The sequence below is a fragment of the Myotis yumanensis genome, unplaced genomic scaffold (genome assembly GCF_028538775.1).
Source record: "Myotis yumanensis isolate MYYU_CA2020_CCGP unplaced genomic scaffold, mMyoYum1.0.hap1 SCAF_2, whole genome shotgun sequence".
Lineage (NCBI taxonomy): Eukaryota > Metazoa > Chordata > Mammalia > Chiroptera > Vespertilionidae > Myotis > Myotis yumanensis.
Window position 1 is genome coordinate 193,247,530 of NW_027223753.1, and position 26,385 is coordinate 193,273,914.

The 26,385-nt window shown below is 39.5% G+C and overlaps 2 protein-coding genes across 4 annotated transcripts in view; one reads left to right on the forward strand and one right to left on the reverse strand.

Annotated features, from left to right (window-relative positions):
• The first annotated feature begins 6,380 nt into the window (after window positions 1-6,380).
• Window positions 6,381-16,658, forward strand: TRIM59 (tripartite motif containing 59). Of its 2 annotated transcripts, none has more exons than XM_070406898.1 (3): window positions 6,381-6,437; window positions 7,572-7,649; window positions 13,750-16,658. In XM_070406898.1, the coding sequence occupies exon 3, from the start codon at window positions 13,753-13,755 to the stop codon at window positions 14,959-14,961; it is 1,209 nt and encodes a 402-aa protein (XP_070262999.1). In that variant the 5' UTR covers window positions 6,381-6,437; window positions 7,572-7,649; window positions 13,750-13,752; the 3' UTR covers window positions 14,962-16,658. The 2 variants fall into 2 exon arrangements, with proteins under 2 accessions (XP_070262999.1, XP_070262998.1); XM_070406897.1 differs by lacking the exon at window positions 6,381-6,437 and adding an exon at window positions 7,086-7,467.
• Window positions 16,659-17,349: 691 nt separating this feature from the next.
• The window catches only part of SMC4 (structural maintenance of chromosomes 4), a 38,488-nt gene continuing 29,452 nt past the window's right edge, over window positions 17,350-26,385 (reverse strand). The window contains exons 18-24 of one of the 2 annotated variants that reach the window (XM_070406895.1): window positions 23,623-23,812; window positions 21,364-21,508; window positions 20,934-21,107; window positions 20,321-20,503; window positions 19,942-20,174; window positions 19,169-19,352; window positions 17,350-18,506 (exon numbers count right to left, since the gene is read on the reverse strand). In XM_070406895.1, coding sequence (XP_070262996.1) covers window positions 18,354-18,506; window positions 19,169-19,352; window positions 19,942-20,174; window positions 20,321-20,503; window positions 20,934-21,107; window positions 21,364-21,508; window positions 23,623-23,812 — 1,262 coding nt within the window. In that variant the 3' untranslated portion in view covers window positions 17,350-18,353. The remainder of the gene's footprint in view (window positions 18,507-19,168; window positions 19,353-19,941; window positions 20,175-20,320; window positions 20,504-20,933; window positions 21,108-21,363; window positions 21,509-23,622; window positions 23,813-26,385) is intronic. The other variant, XM_070406896.1, reaches the window with a different exon arrangement.

Here is a 26,385-nt window from a genome sequence, read left to right on the forward strand (position 1 = left end):
CAAAAGAGCCTTCTTTCAAAAATCAGTTATTTCTGTTGCATTTGTGAGCTATATTTTATGCATATGTATTTTTTTTACAGTTTTTTTCTTTTTTTAATATATTTTATTGATCTTTTACAGAGAGGAAGGGAGAGGGATAGAGAGTTAGAAACATCAATGAGAGAGAAACATCAATCAGCTGCCTCCTGCACACTCCTACTGGGGATGTGCCTGCAACCAAGGTACATGCCTTTGACTGGAATCGAACCCGGGACCCTTCAGTCCGCAGGCCGATGCTCTATCCACTGAGCCAAACCAGTCAGGGCTATGCATATGTATTTTTAAAAAATAACTTTGGCAAGGCTATTAGGGCCCATTCCAGCCCTCCTGACATAATTTTGGCTATGAAGCCATGCATACAAGAATGCTGAGAAGTTTCTGGAAAGGTTTTCTTTCCTGGTAAAAGGGACAGCCAAGGCTGGCATCATCCCCTCTTCCCTCCTTCCTTTTCTGAACAGCTGGCAGACATTATGCTGATGCTGGGCGCCTTCCTGCACCATGAGGGAGCGGCTAAGAGAACCAGAGGTGGGGGACTGATACCACTGAGCTGCTGTACGGGCACGGGCCACCACTTGCCTTCAGATTTCTTGTTAATATGAGAAACCCTTGTTTGTCTAACTTTTATTCTTTTAAATCTATTGGGGTGACATTGGTTAACAGAATCATATAGGTTTTAGGTGTGGATTTCTATGTTACAAGATCTGTATATTGTGCTGTGTGCCCACCACCCATAGTCAAATCATGTTCCGTCATCATGTATAGGCCCCCTCATCCCTCAACCCTCCCCCACCTCCTTCTCTCTGGCAACCACCACACTGCTATTTGTGTCCATGAGTTTCAGTTTTACATCCCACATGAGTGAAATATGGTGTCTAATCCTTACTTGTGAGCTGGTTTTCTGTTACTTGCAACCAAAATAATTCTGAATTTATTGAGAGTCGCCTATGGGATCGTCATGGCAGATAGTCAAGTAAAGTGAGATTAGAAATGGGCAATAAATGCAGGTCCAGGCAGGCAGGGAGTTGGTACCAGGATGTTTAGCAGTAGGGTGTCAGCCACACGGTATCAGCACCGACTTCTCTGCGGAAGTGAACACTGCTGTGTTATCAAGGCAGATTTTAGTCATAATTACAAAGCCTCTCCCTACACAGAGTAGGAAGAGATATTCGCTCATGTATTTATTTCAATTCTTAATCCACTTGGAATTTATTCTTATGTTGAGTGAGAAGTATGGATCTAATTTTATCTTTTTCCAATTGACTAATTAATTGTCCCCGGCACCATTTATTTAAACATCTTGCCTCGGTAATTTGAGATGCTACCTTTATCACATGCTAATTGTTATATGTACCTGAATCTATTTCAGGACCCTCTAGTCCAGGAGTCAGCAAACTGTTTCTTAAAGGGCCACATAGTAAATACGTAGGCTTGTGGGTCATAAAGTCTCTGCTGTTGCATGGGGAAAAGCAGCCCTAGGCAAAACCACAATACTGTGATAGCTGTGACCCTGCTATGATTTATCCCACCGGCCTATCTGTTTATTTTAGAACCGCTAACTCATTGTTTTAATTACAGCGATTTTTCAGTATAAATGTCTAGTAGGGCTAGTTTCCCTTCTTGTAATCTGTTCAACTTTCTAAAAATTATATATATAAAATTTTATATATATATATATATATATATATATATATATATATATAAATAAAATCTAGACCAGGAGACCTTCTGGGAGACCTTCCGATATCCTTCCGGACAAAGCCATGGTGGCGGGGCTGAGGCAAGGCAGTTAGGGGTGATCAGGCCAGGAGGGGAGGGCAGTTGGGGGTGATCATTAGAGTTGTAAAAAATAATTCTGTCAATCATCTTTGGCTTATTTAGTAGAACATTCTTCCACTGAATAGTTTGAAATAGAAAGCTTCCCAGTTTTATGAAATTCCCTGTCCTGTTGGAAATGTCACCAATTTATTGTCGGTAACCCAGCCATTAATCTGCCACTCCCCACTTCTGTCAGTCCTATAGCCAGGTTGAGTAGACTTGATGAACAGGAATTCAGGAGTCCTAAGTGACTATGAAGCTTATAACACCCTAATAACCACTAGGACTCAGAAGCATTGAATGGTAGTCAAGCAAAGTCTCACCATTCATGTGAGTTTCATGGTTTTTGACAGCTTTGTAATTTTCACTGAACAGGAAAAATTATCTTTATAAATGCACAATTTGTTTTGGTTGCTATCAGGGGGGTGTAGGATGAAAAACATAGTGTCTCTTCAGTTGATACCAGAGCTGCTATTAGAGAAGAAACATTTTATCATTTGTTTTAGGAAAAATAACTTGGCCCTGTAAGTACAGAAGTCAGAAGCTTATATAATAAGAAACTAGAGGCCCAATGTATGAAAATTTGTGAAAGAGTAGGCCTTCCTTCCCCGGGCTGCCAGCACCGGCTTCCCTCTGGCATCCAACCCCCAAGCGTCCCTCCTCCGGCCACACCCAGGCACCCGGGACTCAGGCTGGCTTCCTCAGGATGTCGGAATGACGTTTGGTCTAATTAGCATATTACCCTTTTATTATTATAGATAGATGGTTAAGCTATTTTCTATGGAGAAGTGAATAGATAACAAAGTATTGCCTCTTGAGAGAAGGCAATTGGAAGACAGGTCCAATGAGAAGTGGGGGGCAATGGCAGTGTGTGGGGAGCAGTGGCTGCCGGCTGAAGCCATCACAAACTGGGACCCATCTCTGCCAACATTGTCCCACTGTAACAAACATCCTTTTGTGTAAGGGTGATTAATCTCCAATTGTTCATCAACAGGTGGTGGAGAGAGTGACTTTTGTTTTTCAACACAATGCAACTGGCAAGGCGAACAAGAACATATCGACTAGATAGCAACTTTAATTTTGCTCTTGAGGTCCCTTTAAAATGAACATCTAATAACCTTGGATGAAAGGTCCTGAGGCCCCTTAAAACTGCAAAACACAGTTTCATTTCATAAATGAGTCCCTTTGTCTAAGCTTCTAACTTCATTTGAAACTATAGCTACTCCCTTTCCTGCAGATACGGAGGGTTACTGCTTCCTGGGGAAGGTACAGTTGCTGGCTTCTTTCTGAATTCCCTCCTCTCCACCCTCCCCCTCTTCTCCACCCTCCCCCGCCTCCAACAACCTGCCCTTCCTCATCCCTCCCGCACTGGGCAGGGGGTGGAGAATAGGAAAAGTTCTCACCTGACCCAGGCTATGGAAGCTGAGTTTTCCGTCTCTGGGCCTGGGTGATAGTTGAGGTGGACTTTTTTGTCGTAGGGGATGGGGGCTCTTTTGCAGTTCCTCAGAGACTGGAGTTTTTTGATGCATTCCTCAGTCTATCCCTGGGATTGCTCACCTGCAGTGTGCCTGTTTACTCTACCTGCAACCTCCAGGAGTGCTCAGATTCTTTCACGCTTAGGCAACCCCACCCTGACTCATCTGCCGTGGGACACTCATGCTTCCTCAGTGCCCTCCAACTCTGGGAATGCAGGCAAGTCCAACACAGAAGCAAGTCTCCCTCATTCTGGGCATCATGTCTTGGATTTCCCGAGGACTGAGCACCTGCCAGTTCACTCAGTCCCTCCCATGCAAAGCAGACGTAGCGGAGCCTTTCTCACTAGGCTCAGTGTGAGGGGCAGACACTGGGGAAGAGCAGGACTGAAAGCACCCCCACAGACCTTACCGAATCCTCCCCCCCAACCCTGCACACTTTCTCAGAAGGTGAGAGGTTAGGACTCCCCTTGCCGGTTCCCAAAGCCCCTCTATTCCCTCAGTTCCTCAGAGTGCTCCGCCTCACAGTTCATGTCTGTATTTGATAGCCTGAATTCTGAAGCTGCAACTAAAATTTCTAATACAAATGCCATCTTGAGGAAAAGTAATTTATTTGGTCTAGAGAGGAGGGAATCAGTCAGATTCTAAGATTCAGAAGGAATCCCTTATCAGACAGCCACAAATAGATATAACTATGTAGCTTTTATAGCGAAGTGAAGTTTAGACTAGCTGTGAAAAACTTTTTGCTTGGGCCTGAGATCTCAGAGAAATTTGTCACAGAGATGTCCTGACCATTGTTTTTGTCATGATTCTTCGACATATGAAAAGCAATGTGAAATGAAAATCATTCTTAATCATACAATGATTCATATTAATCATTCTCAGACCATGTGATCATTACACGCCTTTGAAGAGAATCCTTTCAGTGTTCCAAGTCACATTTGGAGATACAGCTGAAAAGGGCTGTGTGAAAATAAATTCTATATAATACTAGAGGCCTGGTGCACAAAATTTGTGCACAGGAGGGGGGGGGGGAATCATCTCCTCAGACCAGCCTACACCCTCTCCAATCCGGGACCCCTCAGAGGATGTCCAGGATCAGGCCTAAACTGGCAGTCGGACATCCCTCTCGCAATCAAGGACCACTGGCTCCTAACCGCTCACCTGCGTGCCTGCCTGATTGCCCCTAACTGCCCCTCCTGCTTGCCTGGTCACCCCCAACTGCCCCCCCCCCCCCATGCCAGCCTGGTTGCCCCCAACTATCCCCCCTGCCAGCCAGGTCGCCTCTGGTCATGCTGGGTTACAGAAATCTTTGGTCAAGTTGGGAACCATGGGCCTCTAAACCCATGTGTACTAGTAGCCCTTCCTTTCAGGTGTCCTAGCTCCCTCCATTAGGACCCGAGAAATCTCTATTTTGGAGCTATCAGACTTCCTTCCGCTTCCCCTGAACATTCAGTCTCTTCCTAAATGTTATTTTCCTCAACGGGGAGAGGCTTTTTGGAAAACAGTTAAGTCCAGTGAAAGCTATTTCTGCTTTCTTGCTACGCACACAACTCTTCTTGGGTAAGGAAGCGTAGAGAGGAAAACACAGGTGGAAAAAGACGATAGGGCTCAAAGCCTTATTCAGCCATCATTCAGTCTAGAGGCAATTACACTTTAATTTAAAAAACTTTGAAATTAAGAATTTATTTTTTTACGGCAGTTTTAGGTTCACAGCAAAATTGAGGGGAGGTATAGAGGTTTCCCATGTATTTCCTGCTCCTTCCAAATGCATAGCCTCCCCCATTATCAATTTTCTCCACCAGAGTGATATGTTGTTACATGATAAACCCACGTTGACATCATCATCACCCAAAGTCCACAGTTAGCATTCACAATTATGTTTTTTTTTTTTTTTTTTTTTTAAAGAGAGAATGATTTTATAGAGGTATACCACATTTATTGGTATGGAAAGACATTCACAACATTCTTTTGACAGAAGTTAAAAAGCTGTCTATCTGGAGGACTCTAATGTTTAAATAGAAAATATATGTGCATAATACAGTTGAAATGCATATATACCACCATGTAACAGGGGGTATCTCTGGATATCACCGGAATCCACATACTCTACAGTAACTTTTTTCAGTAACAGAATTGGGACAGACACCTGCGGTTCGTGCCTCGTTTTACCTGGAGTTTAAGGTTCCCTGTCATGTCCTGCACGCAGTGCAACCCACGGCCCAGCAGCGCTACTCATCCTACTTAGCGACGATGAATGTGTTTGAGATACAGTTGGATCAAGTTTCTCAAGAAAAAAGGGGAAAGGACGCCTGATGCGCATGTTTTCTGACTCTAGGCCGGGCTCAGAGGGTGACACAGTCACGCATCCTGTGCAGTAATTCCAAGTGGAAAACACGGGCGTGGGAAGCGCAGGGAGAGAAGCAGGTCGCCCTCCCGAGCCCCAGGTCCCACCAGCGCTCACAGGGCGGGTTCCCTTTAAGGACAAGAGGCCCCTCCTCCCACGCCAGCCCCGCGCTGGAGCAGGGCCAGGGGTCCAGGTTCCAAAACAAAGCACCGGGCTCAGGACCCGACCCGCAGGCGTGCGTCCGCCGTCCGGGCGGGCGGAGACTTCTCCGCGCAGGGAACCTGCGAGGTACCAATGGACGTCCAAGGCTCCACGTAAAAAAACAGTCCTGTGAATCGTTCCTGTATGAACTGTATGAGCCCATCCGGGCTCCGCGGCTCCCGGAAGCGCCCCATACCCCAAGCGCCACCCGCAGAGCGCCGCTCGAGCCTCCCCGAGGTCGCCCGCACCTAGTGCGCAGGCGCGGAAAGCTGGGCCTCCAGCCAATCCCTGGCGGCCACGCCCCCGCCTCCGCAGGCGCCGTCGGCCGTTTACTTTCGAACGGCGGCCCCGCGCGCTTTCCCATTGGCCGACGCTCCGCAATTGAATGTTGCCGGGAGACGGCACCTGCGTCGGAGGCTCCGCGAAGCCCCGCCCCGTCTGGGCACCTGGAGGCCCTGAGGGCGGAGGGCGGAGGGCGGGGAAGCCAGGCAGTGCTTGGCGTCCGCGTGGAGGCCAGCGAGCTCCGTTCTGGCTCGTGAGGTTGCCTGTCTGCCCCTCGCCGGGTGAGTGCAGGCGGCGGCGCTGGGTCCCTCTCCTCTCCCTGGGGCAGAGGCTGCTGTCCTGCGTGTGTGTGGAGGAGCGTGGAGGGGCGTGATGGAGGAGTGGGCTGGGGTCCCGCATCTATTCTTCCCTCCGGCTGCGTTTGGGGGGTTCGGGAAGCTCGTCCTCCTCTCTCCAGCACGGAACCGCCTCTCTGTGAGGGAGCGGCCCTCCGGGGTGGGGCCGGGGAGCGGAGCTGGGCTGCCTCGCGGGGTCGGGCTCCCGCGCGGAGGGCGCCGAGCCGGCGGAGGCACTTCGGAAGGGAGGCCCCGAGGCTCCTCGTCTGCCTCCGGGGAAGGGGAGGGTCGGGGGGATTCTGTTTTGAGCCCTTTGGTCCGAGGTTCTTTTGAGGACTTACCAGGGGAGGTGTATTTGTGCCCATTTTACAGATGTGAACCCTCAGTTCTTTTTTATTAAATTTTTTAAATTGATTTTTTACAGAGAAGAAAGGAGAGGGATAGAGAGTTAGAAACATCGATGAGAGAGAAACATCGATCAGCTGCCTCCTGCACGCCCCCCACTGGGGATGTGCCCGCAACCAAGGTACATGCCCTTGACGGGAATGGACCCGGGGACCCTTCAGTCCGCAGGCTGACGCTCCATCCACTGAGCCAAACCGGTCAGGGCTGAACCCTCAGTTCTGAGATGCATTAAATGAAAGTGACCCCGGGTCTCCCAATACTATTTTGATGGCAGAGCGGAAAGGTGATGGAGCCGCCTAAGTCGCTAGTACAGCGTTAAGCTGGCAACACCGGCCAGGGCCCTGGATGCCTCCTGTCTGCTGACCTCGAAGCGACCCAAAGTGGCCGCGAATGTTTGCCCCCGTCCGTCACCGGGGTCGGCTGACACTCCTTAGGGCTCAGAAGGTACTTGACGTTAGAAAAGAGGCCCAGGATCACTGGGACTTTCAAGGAACAAATGATACCGCGCCTGCTGCTGCAGCAACGTGATGTTTTTCACTACTTTTTAAAAAAACAGTGTGGCAAGAGGAAGGTAAACATCAAAGACAGCGAGATAGAAATCATTCTTGTGGTGTCCTATTTAATGTATATTTTTAGAATGTAACTTCTGAAACATTAAAACTATTTTGACTTTAGAATAACAAGAAAAGTATCTGTATAAGTTGGACAAGATACAATATCTTCAGTCTCCAAACTAGAAGACCAACAAAGCAGGTAAGCTCTGGGAGAGCAAGTGAGTACAAAATAAATTTTCAGAAAAATTTTACTCTCTGGTTAAATTGCATCACTTCTTTTTTAGTTTGGGGAAACAGGTTGATGCCAGAATGCAGGAAAACGGTACAAATGTGCAGAGTTAAAATTAAATCTGACGATGGGTTTTTTTTTTTTTTTTTCATTTGAAAGAGTTATGGTGATCCTTTACTGTTTTGTACAATTTATCTGTACAAAAATATTTTAAAAACTTAACCTACGTGTATAAAGGCACAATTGTAGTATTTCTAAAGTAAGTCTTTAATTGCCTGAAATGTGCTTTTTATCAGTCAGGGCCACAAAGATGTGAACCCCAATCTGGGTGGTGGCACTTTTCCAGACTTACAGCTGACTCACACTGTACATCCTAGACCTAGAGCAAGTCATCTATCTCTATAATGTGGTAAATATTTAGTGATCCTAAAGTGGTATGAGTGTTTCGTATGCACTCATGTTTAGAGATGAAAGGCAATAACATGTTAGTGAATTAAAACTTACAAATGTTTCCACGGGAGAATGGCAGTGATATTTTTGGTTCTGCTTCATTCTCCATCATTTGTTGTCAGTGCTGGCCCATCCATAACAGGCTGGTTAGACAGTGTGGAGACTCCATAGGAAATCAGTCCCCAGGAGAAAGCCTGCATAAAAAGTTTAGAAATTCAAAAATGTGTTTTTGATACTTAAACATAAGAAATTTGTGAAATAATTTGTTACTAGATGATGTAGCTGCAGGTGTCTTCCTGAAAAGATTTTTTATATTCATATTTCTTGGTGACTTTTAAAACAGAAGCAGGAAATCTTGAACTAATTATCAATTTTTCTTGGGCTTTTAGTACTCATTGGAGGAAAAGAGCATGTTATATTGGATTAATGAAAGTATGTCACTTTGGTAATGATGGTGTATGGCTTCAGCTATGCTCTCTAGAATTGTTTTTAACCCTATAGATTTTGCTGAGAGTGTTTTTATTGTTGTTTCACGTCAGTAAATTACATATTGGCTGGTTACAGAGTTCTAAGGTCCTGTTATTTCCCAGACCCTGTGGACATTGCTGCGTTGTCTTCTAGCATTCCTTGTTGCTTTGGAGATGTTCTGGGTATTTGCTGAGGTGTAACCAACATCTGAAGACTTGGCTGGCTGTGGTCCAAGATGGCTCTTTCACTTACATGTTGACACCTCATTGCTTCTCCAGTGGGTCTCTCTCAGCAGAGTAGCCTGGACTTTTTTTTTTTTTTTTAAATATATTTTATTGATTCTTCACAGAGAGGAAGGGAGAGAGATAGTCAGAAACATCGATGAGAGAGAAACATCAACCAGCCGCCTACCGCACACCCCTCACTGGGCATGTGCCTGCAACCAAGGCACACGCCCCTGACCGGAATCGAACCCGGGACCCTTCAGCCCGCAGGTCGACGCTCTATCCACTGAGCCAAACCGGTTTCAGCTAGCCTGGACTTTTTACTCAGCAACCTATCAGGCTAGTTAAGGGCCATACCCAGAACTGTTGCAGCATCACTTGTACTGTGTCCTGCTGGTCAGAGCAGTCACACACGTCCTGTCTAGATTTTTTGGGGGGGGTTTGGAGGACGGGAGAATAGATTTCATCTGTTGATGCGGGAGTACCAGCGAAGTCACATTACAGAAGAGCATATGTAGGTGATAATTGTAGTGGCCATCTTTGGAGATTATAGTCTCCCCGAGGAGAATTTGGAGACCATTATGTTTCTGTGCTCCTTTTTTAGGTATCTTACTTTTCTGCCAGGATGTTTATAGTATTTATTGCCTTTATTTTTTTTTCTTTAAAATTTTATTATATTTTTAATTGCATGTTAATAGTTGAAATGAAAACAGCAGCATTTTCAGTTTATAATGAAAAAAAAAAAACCGCAGGTCTCTGCCCTCACTCTCTCCACTCCTGATTCCTGCACTCCAGAAGCAAGCACTTTCATTTCTTTTAAAGTATTTCTAAATAATAGGCCTTTTATGTGATTTCTTGATTTTTCTCTTATAGGTATGCATTGACTTCTTATATGGGAAGATTTAGTGCTTAAATGCAATTTCCTTCTCATATTCCCTCCCCCCAATATAATTATATAATTTTCTTAGTTTGTGCTGTTACAGACTGGGTGCCTTAAGCATTTATTTCTCACAGTTCTGGAGGCTAGAAAGTCTAAGATCAAAATCTCACCAGTTGGGTTCTGGTGAGAGCTCTCTTCCTGGTTTACAGATGGCCATTTTCTTGCTGGGTCTTCATATGGTGGAGAGCAGAGAGAGAGAGAGGGAGGATGGGTACGTGTTTATTTTTGAGAACTCTCATGTCAAAACTATTTTAGTCAACATTGAAAAGTTATCTATATAATAAAAGTGTAGTATGCAAATTGTCCCCTTGTTCGGGAGTTCAACCAGGGGGGCGGGGCTGGCCAGGGGAAGTGAGGGAGTACCTGGCCGGCAGTCGCTAGGGACCCTACCAGTGCACAAATTTCATGCACTGGGCCTCTAGTTTTTGTATAGAATTTTAGGTTGGAAGCCATTTTTTTCCTTGAGAATATAGGGTGGAGCAAAGGTAGGTTTACAGTTGTGAGTACACAAAACACATTTATTCTTGTATTATTATTTATTCATTAATTATTAAATTATTTATTATTATTATTTTTAAATATATTTTATTGATTTTTTACAGAGAGGAAGGGAGAGAGAGAGTTAGAAACATCGATGAGAGAGAAACATCAATCAGCTGCCTCCTGCACATCTCCTACTGGGGATGTGCCCGCAACCCAGGTACATGCCCTTGACCAGAATCGAACCTGGGACCTTTCAGTCTGCAAGCTGATGCTCTATCCACTGAGCCAAACCGGTTTCGTCTATTTATTATTATTAACATATTTTTGCCCATCCCTGTATTGAAGGCATTGATTCATTGTCTTATAGGGTCCAGTGTTGTTACATACATACAGCATAACTAAAATCTAACATATTTATCCTAGATAAATATACATAGCTAAAGTTTTTTGCTCCTTTTCTTCCCATTAAGAGTTTAGGCTGGTTATGGAAAATTTCTGGTGCATAAAACTTCATACTAGTTCCTGGAAGCACTAGCTTCTCAGTGATAGCCAGCTGTATCTATCTTTTGTTTCTCAGGCAGCAACCGGAGTCAGAAAGTCCCTGGTTTTATAGTTATTGTCAACTAGGCTTGCTTCTCAGTATCTGACTTCTCATGAATTTGTTGCATAAAATTAGTTCTTAATAAATCAGCATGAAGAAGGTAGTCCAAGAGTAGAATTTGATTTCTGTATCTTCAAGTTTTCCACACATTTCTGATGAAATTTTTATTTAAAATTTTACATATTATTGAAGTAACTTTGAGACCATAATATTTGCTTCCATTTTTATATGAGCTCAGGAAATATTTTCTTTACAGTATTGTCGTGAATATCCTCATTTGAAAGAAAGTTGAGCTTTTGGGTTCCCTAAATGGGGTCTTAGAAAATGTTTTGTAGCTTTTGACAAATATAGGGCTTTGGAGGGAAAGGTTGCATTCTGTTTCAAGGATAATTTTTGTATTTAAACATTAAATAGCTCTAATATTAAATCTAAATTGAATATACTCCCACTGCTCAAGTCTTACTCCTTGTTAACGTGCTATTTTGTCCCTTCATGACATCACTGAAATACTTGAGAAACGTGTTGTTTTCTTTGGTGGTTCTGTATGATTTCGGAGCTCTCTGTAGATACAGGGTAGAGCCATAAAGTTACCCCAACACGTATTCACTTGAATTTATGTGCAGTGAGTGTCATCTCTAGTGTTGCCCAGTTACGTTAGTTTCCTGGAATGTTTCACAGTGAAGCTTAGTCTCTGTGTGACACATCCTGGTTTATTAGGGTTCTGAGTATTGGTCAGTCTGAATGGAATGTATTTTCTGATGTACTCAACTGTTACAGCTTTTCCTAAGAGTAGAGGTTTTGCTGTTTTAAAGAAACCAAAAAACTAAGATCCAACATTCACATTCATTTCTCAAGAGCAGCGGTTCTCAACCTGTGGGTCGCGACCCCTTTGGTGGTCAAACGACCCTTTCACAGGGGTCGCCTAAGACCATCCTGCATATCAGATATTTACATGACGATTCATAACAGTAGCAACATTACAGTTATGAAGTAGCAACGAAAATAATTTTATGGTTGGGTCACAACATGAGGAACTGTATTTAAAGGGCCAGAAGGTTGAGAACCACTGCTTAAGAAGCAGTGTTTACTTGTGAGTGAATGCTTACTATGTGTCACATTTTGTGCTTTGGACACAATTTCTGTCCTTATTGCAGGTTTACATTGTAATGGATAGAAAAATGCAACAAAATAAAATCCAGTTAAATGCTGTGAAGGGGAAGCGCAGCAGTTTAGCTGAGATTAACAGGGCACTTAATCAGGAGATAAGGATTTAAGTTGAGATTTGAAGCATGAATAAGAATTTGGTTTTGAAAATGGTGAAAGGAGCATAGAGCTAAAAAGTCTAAAGCGGTTTTTATGTTTATGAAAAGTATAATTTCTTGTTTGAAGAAATATTTTTTTTTTTTTTAAAATATATTTTATTGATTTTTTACAGAGAGGAAGGGAGAGAGATAGAGAGTTAGAAACATCGATAAGAGGGACATCGATCAGCTGCCTCCTGCACATCTCCTACTGGGGATGTGCCTGCAACCCAGGTACACGCCCTTGACCGGAATCGAACCTGGGACCTTTCAGTCCGCAGGCCGACGCTCTATCCACTGAGCCAAACCGGTTTCGGCATTGAAGAAATATTTTTATTTTTTATTTTTAGAGAGTGGGAAGGAGGAGAGAGAGAGAAACACCGACGTGAGAAGGAACATTGATCCTACCGAGGATCGAGTGTGCAACCTAGGCATGTGCCCTGACCTGGGCATGTGTCCTTCCTGGGAATAGAACCTACAATCTTTTGGTGCATAAGATGATGCCCAACCAATTGAGCCACACTGGCCAGGGCGAAAGTATAATTTGTTTTCTCAAACTTTTATTAATCTTTTTATAGAGGAGGATTTGGTAATTACCTGAATGACATTGGGTTTTTTGTTTTGCTTTTCAAAATACTTGAAACAGTGGTGTGACTTGATTTTTCTCTATACCTGGGATTGTGGCTTGCATTGATAGGTACAAAGGAGTATTAAAAGGTGATAAGGTGCAAAACTGTAGGCTTGTTGGAAATGTCAATAATAGCTTGCTAAGAGGTCAAGTTACTTGTGTCAAAGAGGGTCTCTGAACTATTGCTCAGCTTCTTGGATTAAGGAGAGATGACTAATGGTGTTCTTTACCACTCATATTCTAGTGGTAATTTTTTTTTACCACACTTCATTTTTGAAACTGATTTTTATTGCAAGGACCAATTAAAAAATGTTTTTCTCTTCTAAATCTTCAAATTAAAATTACTTTGACATTTCTAGAGTCAAAGCAGCCCCACCTAGACTCTCTCCTGTTGCTTATTCTATCCTAAGCCTTCCTTGTTTCACTGTCTCCAGCTTTAATGAATGTGTTCTCAAAATTATAAATAAGTAAAACATAAAATGACTTTAGAGTATTACACTATGTAAGCACACCAGTCGTCCAGTTTAAGAAATAAGAAATTTATAATAAGAGTTACTAGAGAAATTTAGTAACTTGCTTTAGAAACTGTGGTTGAGCTGAGAGCATGAATTCTTTTGAATTAAAGAATATAATTTTGCTAAGCCTAACTTATTTTAGCATTTTAGAATGTAAGAAGTTTCACAGAATAGTTATAATCATTAAGCAGACTTCAGCAGAATACCGAATTTAAATCTTCATTACATAGGAACAAACTTAAATAACTTCAATTTGAAGCATTAGAAATTAGAATTGTTTTGTTTTGCTCTTAAAGATGATATTGCATTAAATTTAAAAAATCTTAGTAAATACCTTAATTATCCTCTTTTAAATGACAAGTACAGTATATTAACTATTTGGAGGGTAACAACTAAGACTTTATGTATGTGCAATTATCTTTGTTATATGTAGACTTAAAATACTTTTTTCTCTTGACAGAAAATGTACAATTTTGAGGACGAGTTAACATGTCCCATTTGTTATAGTATTTTTGAAGATCCTCGTGTACTACCATGCTCTCATACATTTTGTAGAAACTGCTTGGAAAATGTTCTTCAGGCATCTGGTAACTTTTATATATGGAGACCATTACGAATTCCACTAAAGTGCCCTAATTGCAGAAGTATTATTGAAATTGCTTCAACTGGTATTGAATCTTTACCTGTTAATTTTGCATTAAGGGCTATTATTGAAAAGTACCAGCAAGAAGATCATCCAGATATTGTCACTTGCCCTGAACATTACAGGCAACCCTTAAATGTATATTGTCTACTAGATAAAAAATTAGTTTGTGGTCATTGCCTTACCATAGGCCAACATCATGGTCATCCTATAGATGATCTTCAAAGTGCCTATCTGAAAGAGAAGGACACGCCGCAAAAACTGCTGGAACAGTTAACTGACACACACTGGACAGACCTTACTTGTCTTATTGAAAAGCTGGAAGAAGAAAAATCTCATTCGGAGAAAGTGGTCCAAGGTGATAAAGAAGTTGTTCTCCAGTATTTTAAGGAGCTTAGTGATATATTAGAACAGAAAAAAAAAAATTTCCTAACTGCTCTCTCTGATGTTGGCAATCTGATTAATCAAGAATATACTCCACAAATTGAAAGAATAAGAGACATGAGGAAGCAGCAGCTTGAATTAATGACATTGACAACATCTTTACAAGAGGAGTCCCCACTTAAATTTCTTGAAAAAGTTGATGATGTCCGTCAGCGTGTGCAGGTCTTGAAACAAAGTCCACTTCCCGAGGTCCAGCGTATTGAAATTTATCCTCGAGTAAGCCAAGTATTGAAAGAAGATTGGAGCATAACAGAAATTGGACAAATTAAGAAACTTCTCATTCCTGAAATGAAAATTTCTTCAACCAGGATGCCATGTTCCTGGCCTGCTGATGAAAAGGAAGTTGAATTTTTTAAGATTCTAAACATTGTTATAGTTACAGTAATTTCAGTGATACTGATGTTGATCCTCTTTTTTAACCAACACATAATAACCTTTCTAAATGAAAATACTTCATTGTGTTTTTCTGAAGTCTCTATATCTGTTTACCAAAGCTTATCTAACAATCTGCACAATTTAAAGGATATGTTATATCACACTTTATATTTACTGAAGGAATCCATGTGGAAAATAGTCTTTCGTTGAAAATGCAAATCTAAATTCAAATAGGCTTTTTCTAAACAGGGACTAACAACCATTGCTAAATGGAGAAATATGGGTTGCATGGATAAGTAAAATAGCAAACTAAACTTTATTAGAATTGCAACAAATATGTAGAAATATTTTAAATCATGTTTCTGTTGGATAGAAATGTATCAGAAATGAAGCAGTGTCTCTGGTTTTTGGTCTGAAAACTAGAATAAAATCTACTTGATTTGAGTACTATCCTTTTTAATGGATTTGAGAGGTTGACTTAATATTGTTGTGGCATTTAAACATTGTTTTACCAATATTTTCTTTTAGCATTAATATGGCTGTAGTGATTGACTTTGCAGTTCTTCATAAATAGCTTTTAGAAAAAAAGATGGTAAAATCTGTAAGTACCTATGCACTTATTTTTGATGTGGCTTGATTCTTTTGCATGGGCAAATAAAGATGGTGAGGTTTTAAAATCAAGCAGCAAAGTCTAAAGTGATAAGGGGTTGCTTAAAAATGTTTTTGATCAGATAAACCAGATCCACACATTGTTTTAGATGGATTTAAGAGCCTTAAAATTGTTTATCAACATTCACTTCTAATAAAGCTATTGCTTTTGGAAATCTTAAGTGTTGTTAGAGAACAAACAGCAACATTTTCTAAGAAAGTATTCTGTGGTTTGTTACTTTAGGATTATATTTAACTTTAGTGTTCAGTTGCCAACTAAGTTCTTGGATAAAAATTTTGAAACGTTATGTATTCCGTTCTCATTAGACTTAGATGTCAACATGTTAACTGTATTTGTCTTAAAAATTTATACTTTTTTTTTTTGCCAAACATTCTCTTATGCTAATGCATAAATACCAATTTAACCTTATTTTCTTGAATTTTACTTAAAAGAGAGCCAACACTAAGATGGCTGGCTAGGTCTGTTTATGACCAGCATCATAATATACCTCACACAATTAACTACTGTGTGGGCAAAGAACATTTGAGATTTTGATTAAAGCATTAGTCACGACACAAAAACATGTAGCTTTAAATACATGTAAATATTAATAAGCACTGAAATGTGTCAAATACTTAATTTCACATTTGTGAAATAGGTATGACCCCCCACCCCCGCTTAGATGAAAAACCACAAAAAATTTGTTCAAGGCAATGTAATATATGGGGGACTCTTGCCAGTTTTTAGTGGACAAAACTTACATAGTACACATGAATATAGTCAGTACAAGCATACCTTGTTTTATGGCACTTTTGCAGAACATTGGTTTTTTATTTTGCGACTGAAGGTTTAGTTGCAACCCTGTGTCAAGTTTATCTGTACCAAAAAAATTACAACTTGCTGAAAACTCAGATGGTTAACATTTTTTAGAAATATAGCATTTTTAAATTAAGGTATTTTAAAAAGATATAATGGTGTTGCATACTGAATAGACTGCAATTATGTGTAGCATAAGCATAACCTTTATATGCACTGGGAAACCCAAAAAATTTGTTTGATTCGCTTGATTGTATTGTGGTGGGTGGTCTGGAACCAAACCCACAGTATCTCCAAGTTATGCCTGATTCTTAAACATGCTGTGCTCTTTTGTACTTTTACTGGGAAGATGAAATTGTGTAAAATTTAAAGTGTATATTAAAATATTTCTAAGTTTCACATATAACAAAAGTATGTATTTTAATAAACTCTTTATATTTTACTTATATTGTCTTAATAAGGCACTCAAACTCAGGAGTGATAACTTTGGAGTTTTCATATGGGTTGTGGGTGGGTATCATGCACTTTTAGTCATTAAAGTGTAATAAAATATTTAATTCCACTCATCTCTACTCTCACTAATGTAAAAGCACTTGATTATGATTATAGCCTTTCTGAGTTACTTTTCCCTTCCATAATGATTAAAAACAAATGACCAGGCTGTGACATGTCACCCCATTGATCAGCAGGGTTGATTCGGCTGATCTGGCTAGCTAGGCATGGGTGTCTCCTTCCTCCCTCACCACTCCATGTGTCTCTCTCCCGAAGCTGTCCGGGTTTAACCAGTTTTTCTGTCAAGGGGTATACAAGTAATTGCTCGCCTGCTAGAGCCTCCAAACAAAGCTCTCAAGATCCATTTGTAGGAGAACTGGATATCAAGCTTCCAAGACTCCAGACACATCCAAATGAGGCAATGCCTTTCTTTCCCCAGTGCAGTTAAAATTAAACAGGCCAGCCTGTCGCTCAGTGGTTGAGTGTCGACCTATGAACCAGGCCACATGCCAGGGTTGCGGGCTTGAACCCCATGTGGGGCGTCCAGGCAGCAGCTGATCAATGATTCTCTCATCATTGACGTTCCTATCTATCCCTCTCCATATTCTCTGAAATAAAAAAAATTAAAAAAATGACCACACTTGAGTTTCAGATCTTTATTTAAATGCAGTTATTTACACTTTGAATGGCTATGTTATGATACAGACCTTTGTTGGATTTTTAGTACCTAAATGCTTTACTGAATAATGAGCTAATTAACTCTTAAGTCCTCAGGATCAATATCTAGAAATTGAACAGTAAGGACAAAGACTTCTGATTCAATACCAGTATTCCTTCTGAAAACTAAATGGTTGCCAACTTATTTCCAGTAGTATATTTCTTGAGCTAATACAGTGTCAAAAATTGTTCCAAACCCTGGCAATGGGCAGGTAAAAACAATCCTCCATCTTAATTTCCATTTACACTGAAGACATTAACCCATATATATTTCATTCTTTTTATGAAGCAACCGTAGTGGGTATTTCTTCTTTTTGTCACTGTATGCAATATCCTGGTCGTGTTCAGACTTTCTCAGTTTGCTGGCCCTCTTGCAAGTGTTTTAAACACCAAGTTTTAGAAAAGCATATAAACTAAATTCTCACCCTTATAAATAAAAATGACTCATAAAAAAAAATGCTCCCAGTATTTGGGTAATAAATAGTGATTGTCTAAATTAGTAAATTAAATGGAATGCCTTTGGAATTTATAAACTAATAGTTGGCAAGTTTTTCCACTGTAGGTCAAAGATCCATGAGAGTATGTTGCATCTTGATAACATGAACTAGTTTAGAACTTGAATGTTAACTAACATTCTTTTAACCCTGCTGGTAGCAATAGGGGGAAAAGGGCAGTAACCTGAACTCCAGGCATCTTGTTTACTCCATAGTCTGCTGCTTACAAAATTATCAGATTCTTACAATCTCCTAGAAGCAGGCAGGATATTTTATTAGACTTGTAACAGCATAAAATAGAAGCCAGTTTACATGATCAAGTTTAGGAATATGAATATTATACAGTTTATAATCCTTCACAAATAGAAAAATCAGTAATATAATACACCGAGTCTATGTTGATTCACTTCGACGAATCTTCAGTATAAACAAGTTTAACAAAGTCCTTTAGATGCAATTTCTTTTGGGTTTACTGCAACACTTTTTGTTATATTGTATGTCTTATAAATTCCAATAAGTCTGTCTGAAATCTCAAACATATTATTTCGAAGAGAAATGATTATGAACTGGGCATTTTTTGTTTGTTCCTAAAGAGAAAGAAAGAATAAATTAGAAATATTAAGTATTAAAAGGTACATCATAAACATCTAAGCTTCTATTTTAGGCAATAAATTTAACATAATATTGACAATTAAAATGAACAGGAATGATGGGATAGATAATTTATGAAACAGTATTTGGATTTGAGAGGAATTTGAGGATTTCTGGAAGGATGGTTGCTTAGAAGTCTTAGTGGATTAAAAAAAAAAAAAGATGTAGCCTGGCCAGTGTGGCTCTATGGTTGAGCATAGACCTATGAACCAAGAGGTCACGGTTTGTTTCCCAGTCAAGGCACATGCCTGGTTTGTGGGCTGGATCCCTAGTGGGAGCATGGAGGAGGTAGCAAATCAATGATTCTCTCTCATCATTGATGTTCCTCTCTCTCTCTGAAATTAGAAAAAAAAAAAAATCTAGGCAGAGACAGAAGATTCTAGCTGTGTTTCTGCTACTAATTTACATTATTAATTTATATTTCACTTTCCCAAAACGGAAATATTTGGCTCAAGTAAAGGACTTTGCCTCCTTTGACACCCCAGGACACAGAGAACAGTTTGGAAAAAAACAAGTAATACGGTAAGTCAACGATTCCATGTGCAATATCTGATGAACCCGTAAAATTTTTAGGGTAAAAACCTCAATGATTACTTACATATATATAAAATGCAACAATGGACACATTTTTAAAATCAAGGGCTGCATCAATCTCATCCATGAAGTACAGGGGAGTGGGTTTGTAGTGATGAAGAGCAAATACTAAAGCCAATGAACTAAGCGTTTTCTCTCCTCCTGAAAGGTTGAAAATCTTCTTCCAACTTTTCTTAGGTGGTCGAACACTGAAATAAAGAAAATCTTGTTAGTCCATAACTACCTTCCTCAGGAATTTCTCACTTGCTTTTCACAATTCTAAACTTTTTGGGGTAATTTTATAAAACTGCTGGAGGATGAACCCATAGGGACATCTACCAAAATTTTAAGATTTAAACCAGCAGGCTAATAAGTACTTCTTTGCGATTCTTACCGCATTTCCAATGTAATTTTTACTCTGCAATTTTACATTCCTGATGTTAAACTTAAATGATGACTAAGATTTAAGAAAAAGATGAGTAAAATTAAATATTTGCTGTTTGCACAGAATTTATGCTCTAAAACTGCCAATATGTAAATAATTTAGTATTTAGACTTAATAGTTGTGTATTTTCTAATCTTCATATCCCACCCCTAAAAAAAAAAATACTAAGAATCTGGAGAAAGTATAGAGCTATCTATAATAATAAAAGCGTAATATGCTGATTAGATCAGACAGCTGAATGACCTTCAGACGAAGCCGGGGCTGCAAGGGCTGAGTCCCTTGCACGAATTTCGTGCATGGGCCTCTAGTGTGATATAATAGGAAGATCCAAAACTCAGCATTTAGTTACAAACCTGAACATGATTCCTTCAGAGAAAGGATCCAAGCTGTCTACAAGCTCCAGTTCAGCATCGCCTCCCAAAGTAAGCATTTGGTAATTTTCCTTTAATTTATTTGTTATTATATAAAAACCTGCCATGAATTCATTAAGCCTTTGTTTCCGAAGATCTTCATATGCCTGTCTAAAATTATCTCTTTCATGAGTAATTTTGTCCAATTCTGCTACCCGTTGTAAATATAATTCTTCCTATGAAAAGAGTATTTTCGTGAGAATAAATATTGTTTTAAATGTGAGGTGAGAACACTGTTAATTATATAAAATCAAAGATCACAATTTAGGCTGAGGATGAAAAAAGAATTTTTGGTTATGATTCAGTAATAGTTTATTCATACCTTCTTTTTATACTCTGCAATGGCACCAAGATTTGGTTTCATTTCATGACACTGGGCTTCCAAAAGTGCAATTTGATTTGTTATAGAATCTGGATTCTTGATAGCTTCAAGATCCTCTGGGCTCAGAACTAAAATCTCTTCAACAGGATTATCTTCTATGGGATGCAGTGATATTTTTGAAATCTAAAAGTTCAATGAAATGAAGAGGTAGGGAGGGCACAGTACTACCATTCATTGTTTAAAAAGAGTCAAAACAATATGACAACTTATCTACTAAAACAACATATACCAAGGGTTTGTCACTAATTTGTGTATATATTTTTCAAAGGACTTCAAGAAAAATAGTTGTAGTGTTCCAAATTCTGTTAAATTTCCAAATCAGCCCGTGGGTGAAAATGTTGACTACTAAAAATTACTCAGATTTTTCTGTATTTAATATTATTACATATTGTTCCTAATGTAACCTATAAGCCTGGGATGTGATTATATCATGAATTAAGAATCATGATATGCCCCAAACACACACACACACACACACACACACACACACCCCCAACCCTTTTTCATAAAGGGTATTTTAAAATTATTTTTAAATAAATGTTAACAATCTCACCTCTTTTTGCCAGTATCTTATTTTAGAATTATGTTCTGCAATGTGACCATCTATTTGTTCAAGTTTCAATTTAATACTAAGTGCATCTTTTTGAAGAGCATGTTCATTTTCTTGAATTACTTTTAGTTCCTGTAGTAGATTACGATGTTCTTTCTGGACCTCTGGTAAGGACTCCTAAAAACCCAAGAAGAACTGCTACATATATGACTTTCCCCAATAAAGAACAGGTATTTTCATATCGCAAAGCCGAAATCGCCCCAGGCCCCTTCCATTTTAAATTAAAACTATTTACTCGAAAGTTACAATACAGTACTTATATTTTATTGTATAAATACAAGTTAATATGGTTATAAGTTTTAATCTATTGAGCAATTATTATGCAAGGTATTGATGTCATATATCTAACTGCTTAAATTTCCTTGAGTCTTACCTCTGCAGCATTTGTATTCTTTATGACCTCTGTTGCTTTGTCCTCAAGACTTTTCAGCTCTGCCGTTAAGTCACCTATTTCTTTCGCAGTATCTTTTATTTCTTTTTCTGTGCGAAATACAGAGTCTTGCGCTTTTTTAAGATTTCTAAACAAGCAAAAATAATATGTTAAAAATTTGGTCATGTGTGACTTGTTAATCTGTTCTGAAAATCTACCAAAGAATTTTTCATGACATATTAATGCAATGCGTCTTCTATTACAAATTTTGAAATTTACGATTTATAAAACCACCCCTAAACTAGTTTTTAAGTTTATACATACACTTGTGGGATGTTGTATATTTTATTAAACTGTCAGTACAAATTAATGAAACTTCCTTATATAAGCTTCTAGCATCATCCAATCTTACACTATAAAGCAAAGTTAGAGTATATTCTTTTGTTACTTTCTTGTCAGACTGGAAATACTTAAGTCTCTATACCCATAAAGCTACACATTCAAATAAAAATTACCTTCCAGTTCACCCTGGCTGGGTGGCTCAATTGGTTGGAGCATTGTCCTGTACACCAAAAGGTTGCGGGTTTGATTCCCAGTCAGGGCACATATTTATCTAGGTTTTGGGTTCAATCCCTGGTCAGGGCACATATTGGACGCAACCAATCAATGTTTCTCTTTCTCAAATCAATAAACATAACATATCCTCAGGTGAGGATTTAAAAAGAAAAAAAGTTACCTCCCAGTTCAAGTCAGGGCAACAAGTGCTTCTAAAGGGGTGTAGAGGTGGGGGGCTGGGGAACACACCTGGAGGAACAACTATTTCTCCCTTAATAGTTATTTCTATGTTAACAAATGTGTTTAGGCAAACTTCCATTCTTAACAAATGGCTTATTAGAGCCTTTAAGTAAAAGGCACTGGAATAATGAAATAACCAGATAATCAATATGCAATTAGTTTTTTTCTAATTTTAAGATAAGCAATAGCTGCTTACATTTTAATACTTTCTATACATACTTAGCTTTATTTTAAAAACACGTCAATAAGCAATCTAAAAATTAATTTTAAAAGATCTATGAATGGATAAACTTTTTGTGATCTGGGGCAATGGAATAATAGAATTAAGAATGTAGTTTACTAAGGCAGTTTTGCCAAGAGATCTCATTTTTATCTCTTACTCTTCTAAGACCTAGATCCAATCACCAACAGAGAAATAAAACTAATTTCTATGTCCTCACAACAGCTGGGGAGGTAACAGAACTACACTTTGCCAAGAATATCTATGTACCTGTGTGTGTGTTTAAAAAAAAAAAAAACTGCTCACATGACAAATGTTTAGCATAGCTTTCTCCTCACTAAAGTCCTTTTAGGCAACATGTCTGCTAGGCTTAATAAGTAACAGTAACAGAAAAATTTAATGCACATTAAATATTAACCCCTTTCCGCCCTAGCTGGTTTGACCTGCAGACTTCAGGGTGCCTTGGTTGCAGGCTCGATCCCAGTCCTGGTCGGGGTGTGTGTGGGAGGCAACCAATTGATGCGTCTCTCTCACATCGATGTTTTTTTTTTTTTTTTTTTTTTTTATATATTTTTTTTTATTGATTTTTCACAGAGAGGAAGGGAGAGAGATAGAGAGTTAGAAACATCGATGAGAGAGAAACATCGATCAGCTGCCTCTTGCACACCCCCTACTGGGGATGTGCCCGCAACCCAGGTACATGCCCTTGACCGGAATCGAACCCAGGACCTTTCAGTCCGCAGGCCGACGCTCTATCCACTGAGCCAAACCGGTTTCGGCTCACATCGATGTTTTTCTCTGTCTCTCCCACTTTCTTCTACTCTAAATATCAATGGAAAAATATCCTGGAGTGAGGATTACCAAAAAAAAACCCCCCAAAAAACCAAACAGCCGAAACCGGTTTGGCTCAGTGGATAGAGCGTCGGCCTGTGGACTGAAAGGTCCCAGGTTCGATTCCGGTCAAGGGCATGTACCTGGGTTGTGAGCACATCCCCAGTGGGAGATGTGCAGGAGGCAGCTGATCGATGTTTCTCTCCCATCAATGTTTCTAACTATCTATCTCTCTCCCTTCTTCTCTGTAAAAAATCAATAAAATATATTAAAAAAACAAAACAAAACAAAACAAAAACAAACAAAAAAAACACCAAACAACCCACACACACAAAAAATAAAATGAAATTATTAACTCCTTTCCAATGTTGAGGTAGGGAAGAGGAAGGCAGGTTAGGGTACTATGCATACTCTACCTGTCAGCAGTCTTGATTGCTACTTGGGCTTTAGTAATAGCAGAAGCACATTCATCTAATTGCTTATTTATTTTATCAAGTTTGTCTTGTTGGGCCTTGAGCTTATGGTTATTAATTTCTACGATGATACTGTGTAATCTTTTAACCTCAGCCTCTATTTTACCAGCTCTTTCAGCCACATTGTCATATTCTGAAATTAAAAAAAATTGAAAACTTAATGCATGTTTCTAGGTTAACAAACACCACTTCTTACATGTAAATTTCTTCCGTCAATATGACTTAACCTAATGAATTTAAAAGAAATTAGACATCTAGGAAAAAGCACCTCAAAAACCCCCGAAAACACACCATGTCAAGACAAACAGTGTTATAACAACACATGGTAAATTCTATGGCTCAGCTCTGAACATGCCCCGTTTACTTCTTAATGGCTTCATGCCCTCAAGCTCTTTTCAACTTTTTCTTAGGGTACTTCCTTGCCTCTTATTGGTCTCATAATGCTTTTCCAGTGGTTCTCAACCTTCTGGCCCTTTAAATACAGTTCCTCATGTTGTGACCCAACCATAAAATTATTTTCATTGCTACTTCATAACTGTAATGTTGCTACTGTTATGAATCGTAATGTAAATAATCTGATATGCAGGATGGTCTTAGGCGACCCCTGTGAAAGGGTCGTTCGACCGCCAAAGGGGTCGCGACTGAGAACCGCTGCTTAGACTATGTGCTCAATAGGCTTGCCAGTGGTGAAGAAATTGTGGTTATTTTATTTGCTAACCTAAGTTCTCCTCCATGTGTTTTAACAAGAAGGGGGGAGATAGGATAAAATTGGCACTCTTTTGTGTGGCATCGAAAGCTAACTTACATTTTGTATCTAGGTATATTCAATCAAATGAAATTGCATAATTTGGGAGGCAAAAGTGATGAATCAAACACGTTTCTGCAAGCAAGCAATCACAGACAAGTTCTTGATGGCGTTAGTGTTTCTGGTGTCCAGTCAAAAGCTTTGTGAATAGAGGCAGTGGCATTAACTTTGATGATATAGATCAGCCGTGGGCAAACTACGGCCCACGGGCCGGATTCGGCCAGTTTGAAATGAATAAAACTAAAAAAGAAAAAGACCGTACCCTTTTATGTAATGATGCTTACTTTGAATTTATATTAGTTCACACAAACACTCCATCCATGCTTTTGTTCCGGCCCTCCAGTGCAGTTTAAGAACCCATTGTGGCCCTCGAGTCAAAAAGTTTGCCCACCCCTGGTATAGATTATAGTGGGTAATGTGCTTCTGATGCTGGTAATTGTAGTGTTATCTTCCCAATAAGAGACAGTATAGCTCCTTTGATTGTTGCGCAGAGTAGCTCTGGAAATTATTCATGAATGTTCAACCTAGAATTAGCCATACTAACGATTCTATAAACAATCCACTACTCTCTTAAGCACACTCGTGGCTCTATACAAAGCCTATCACACCAGCTAGGACTCTTTTCTCCTATTTGAATCTTAATCACTATACAGTATCAGGAGGAGGAAAGGTGACAAAAAAGTGAGGAGTTCAAACTATAAAGAATACCTATGTCTAAAAAACTGAGCTAACTTGTGGAAAGAGAATCCCATAAAGCTCCTATAGGAGGTGTACAGGCATTTGGCACAGGCAGTGGTAGGTAAGATTTTCTGAGAGAAAAGGATTGGATGAGGAGTTAACTATTGCTGTTTTTTCTCTTCTGTTAGGTAGGTTGGAATTTCAACCTTCCCTAAATCTTAACTTACCATTTCTCTCTTAGAGTTCTAAATTACCAGAGAATTCTTTAGCCTGATCTTGCAGCCCATCTAATGAGTTAATTTGAACAACTCTGTTGTTACTTTTCTGAGATCACTGCTCAGCTCTTAAAAAACAAACACTGTGTTTATGGTCTTTTGGATCCCCCTTTCCCCTAAGGATATTAAATGTACACATTTACAAGCTCTATATTGCCAACACTAGAAATCTTTTTCCCAGGTCTAAGATGGCTGAAATTCCTTTAGGCTGCCTGCATGCTCAGCTTACATGTAGGGCAGAGCACCAGCTGCAGTGGGGGCTGGCACTGTGACTTACACTGGGGAGTGCCAGGTATGCAGCTGGAAAGGGCTCTAAACCTTTAGAATATTTTCTTCCTTATTTTCAAGTAAATACAATGCATTTCTTTTTAAATTTTGAAGTCAATATTATATACCACCTTACATTCCCCAACCCCTTACTCTATTCTCTTCACATTAGCCAGAGAGATATTTTTAATAACTAATATAAAATGAAATATTTAATCTTAAAGATATGCTTGCAGAAATGGGTCCTCCATATTAGGCATAAACAGTCTACTGATAATAGCCAGTATTTCCATGAGAGGAGAGATATTAATGAATATAGAGCTCCTAATAAAGTCAAGGCTTCCTTTCCAAACAAAAATAAAATACAGATTCCTGCAGTCTCTCTGTAGAAGTGTGGCTATAAATGATAAGATATGAAATGGCCTTTCAACTGACCACTAGGTAGCATCAAAAGTCACAAAAAAATATTGTGGGTGTGAGGAAAAAGGAGCGTGGGTGAAACGTCAATGTGTTTGCAAAAACAAAAAATATATCCAAAACCTAATGCAAGGGGGAAAATTCTGTCAAGATTACACCACTTCCCTGTATATCACTCTCCAATGCTTTTTATTTCACTTGGAGATCTGGCCTATCAGGCTCCACATTATCTGGACTCTTCCATTTTTTACTCTAGCCACTTTG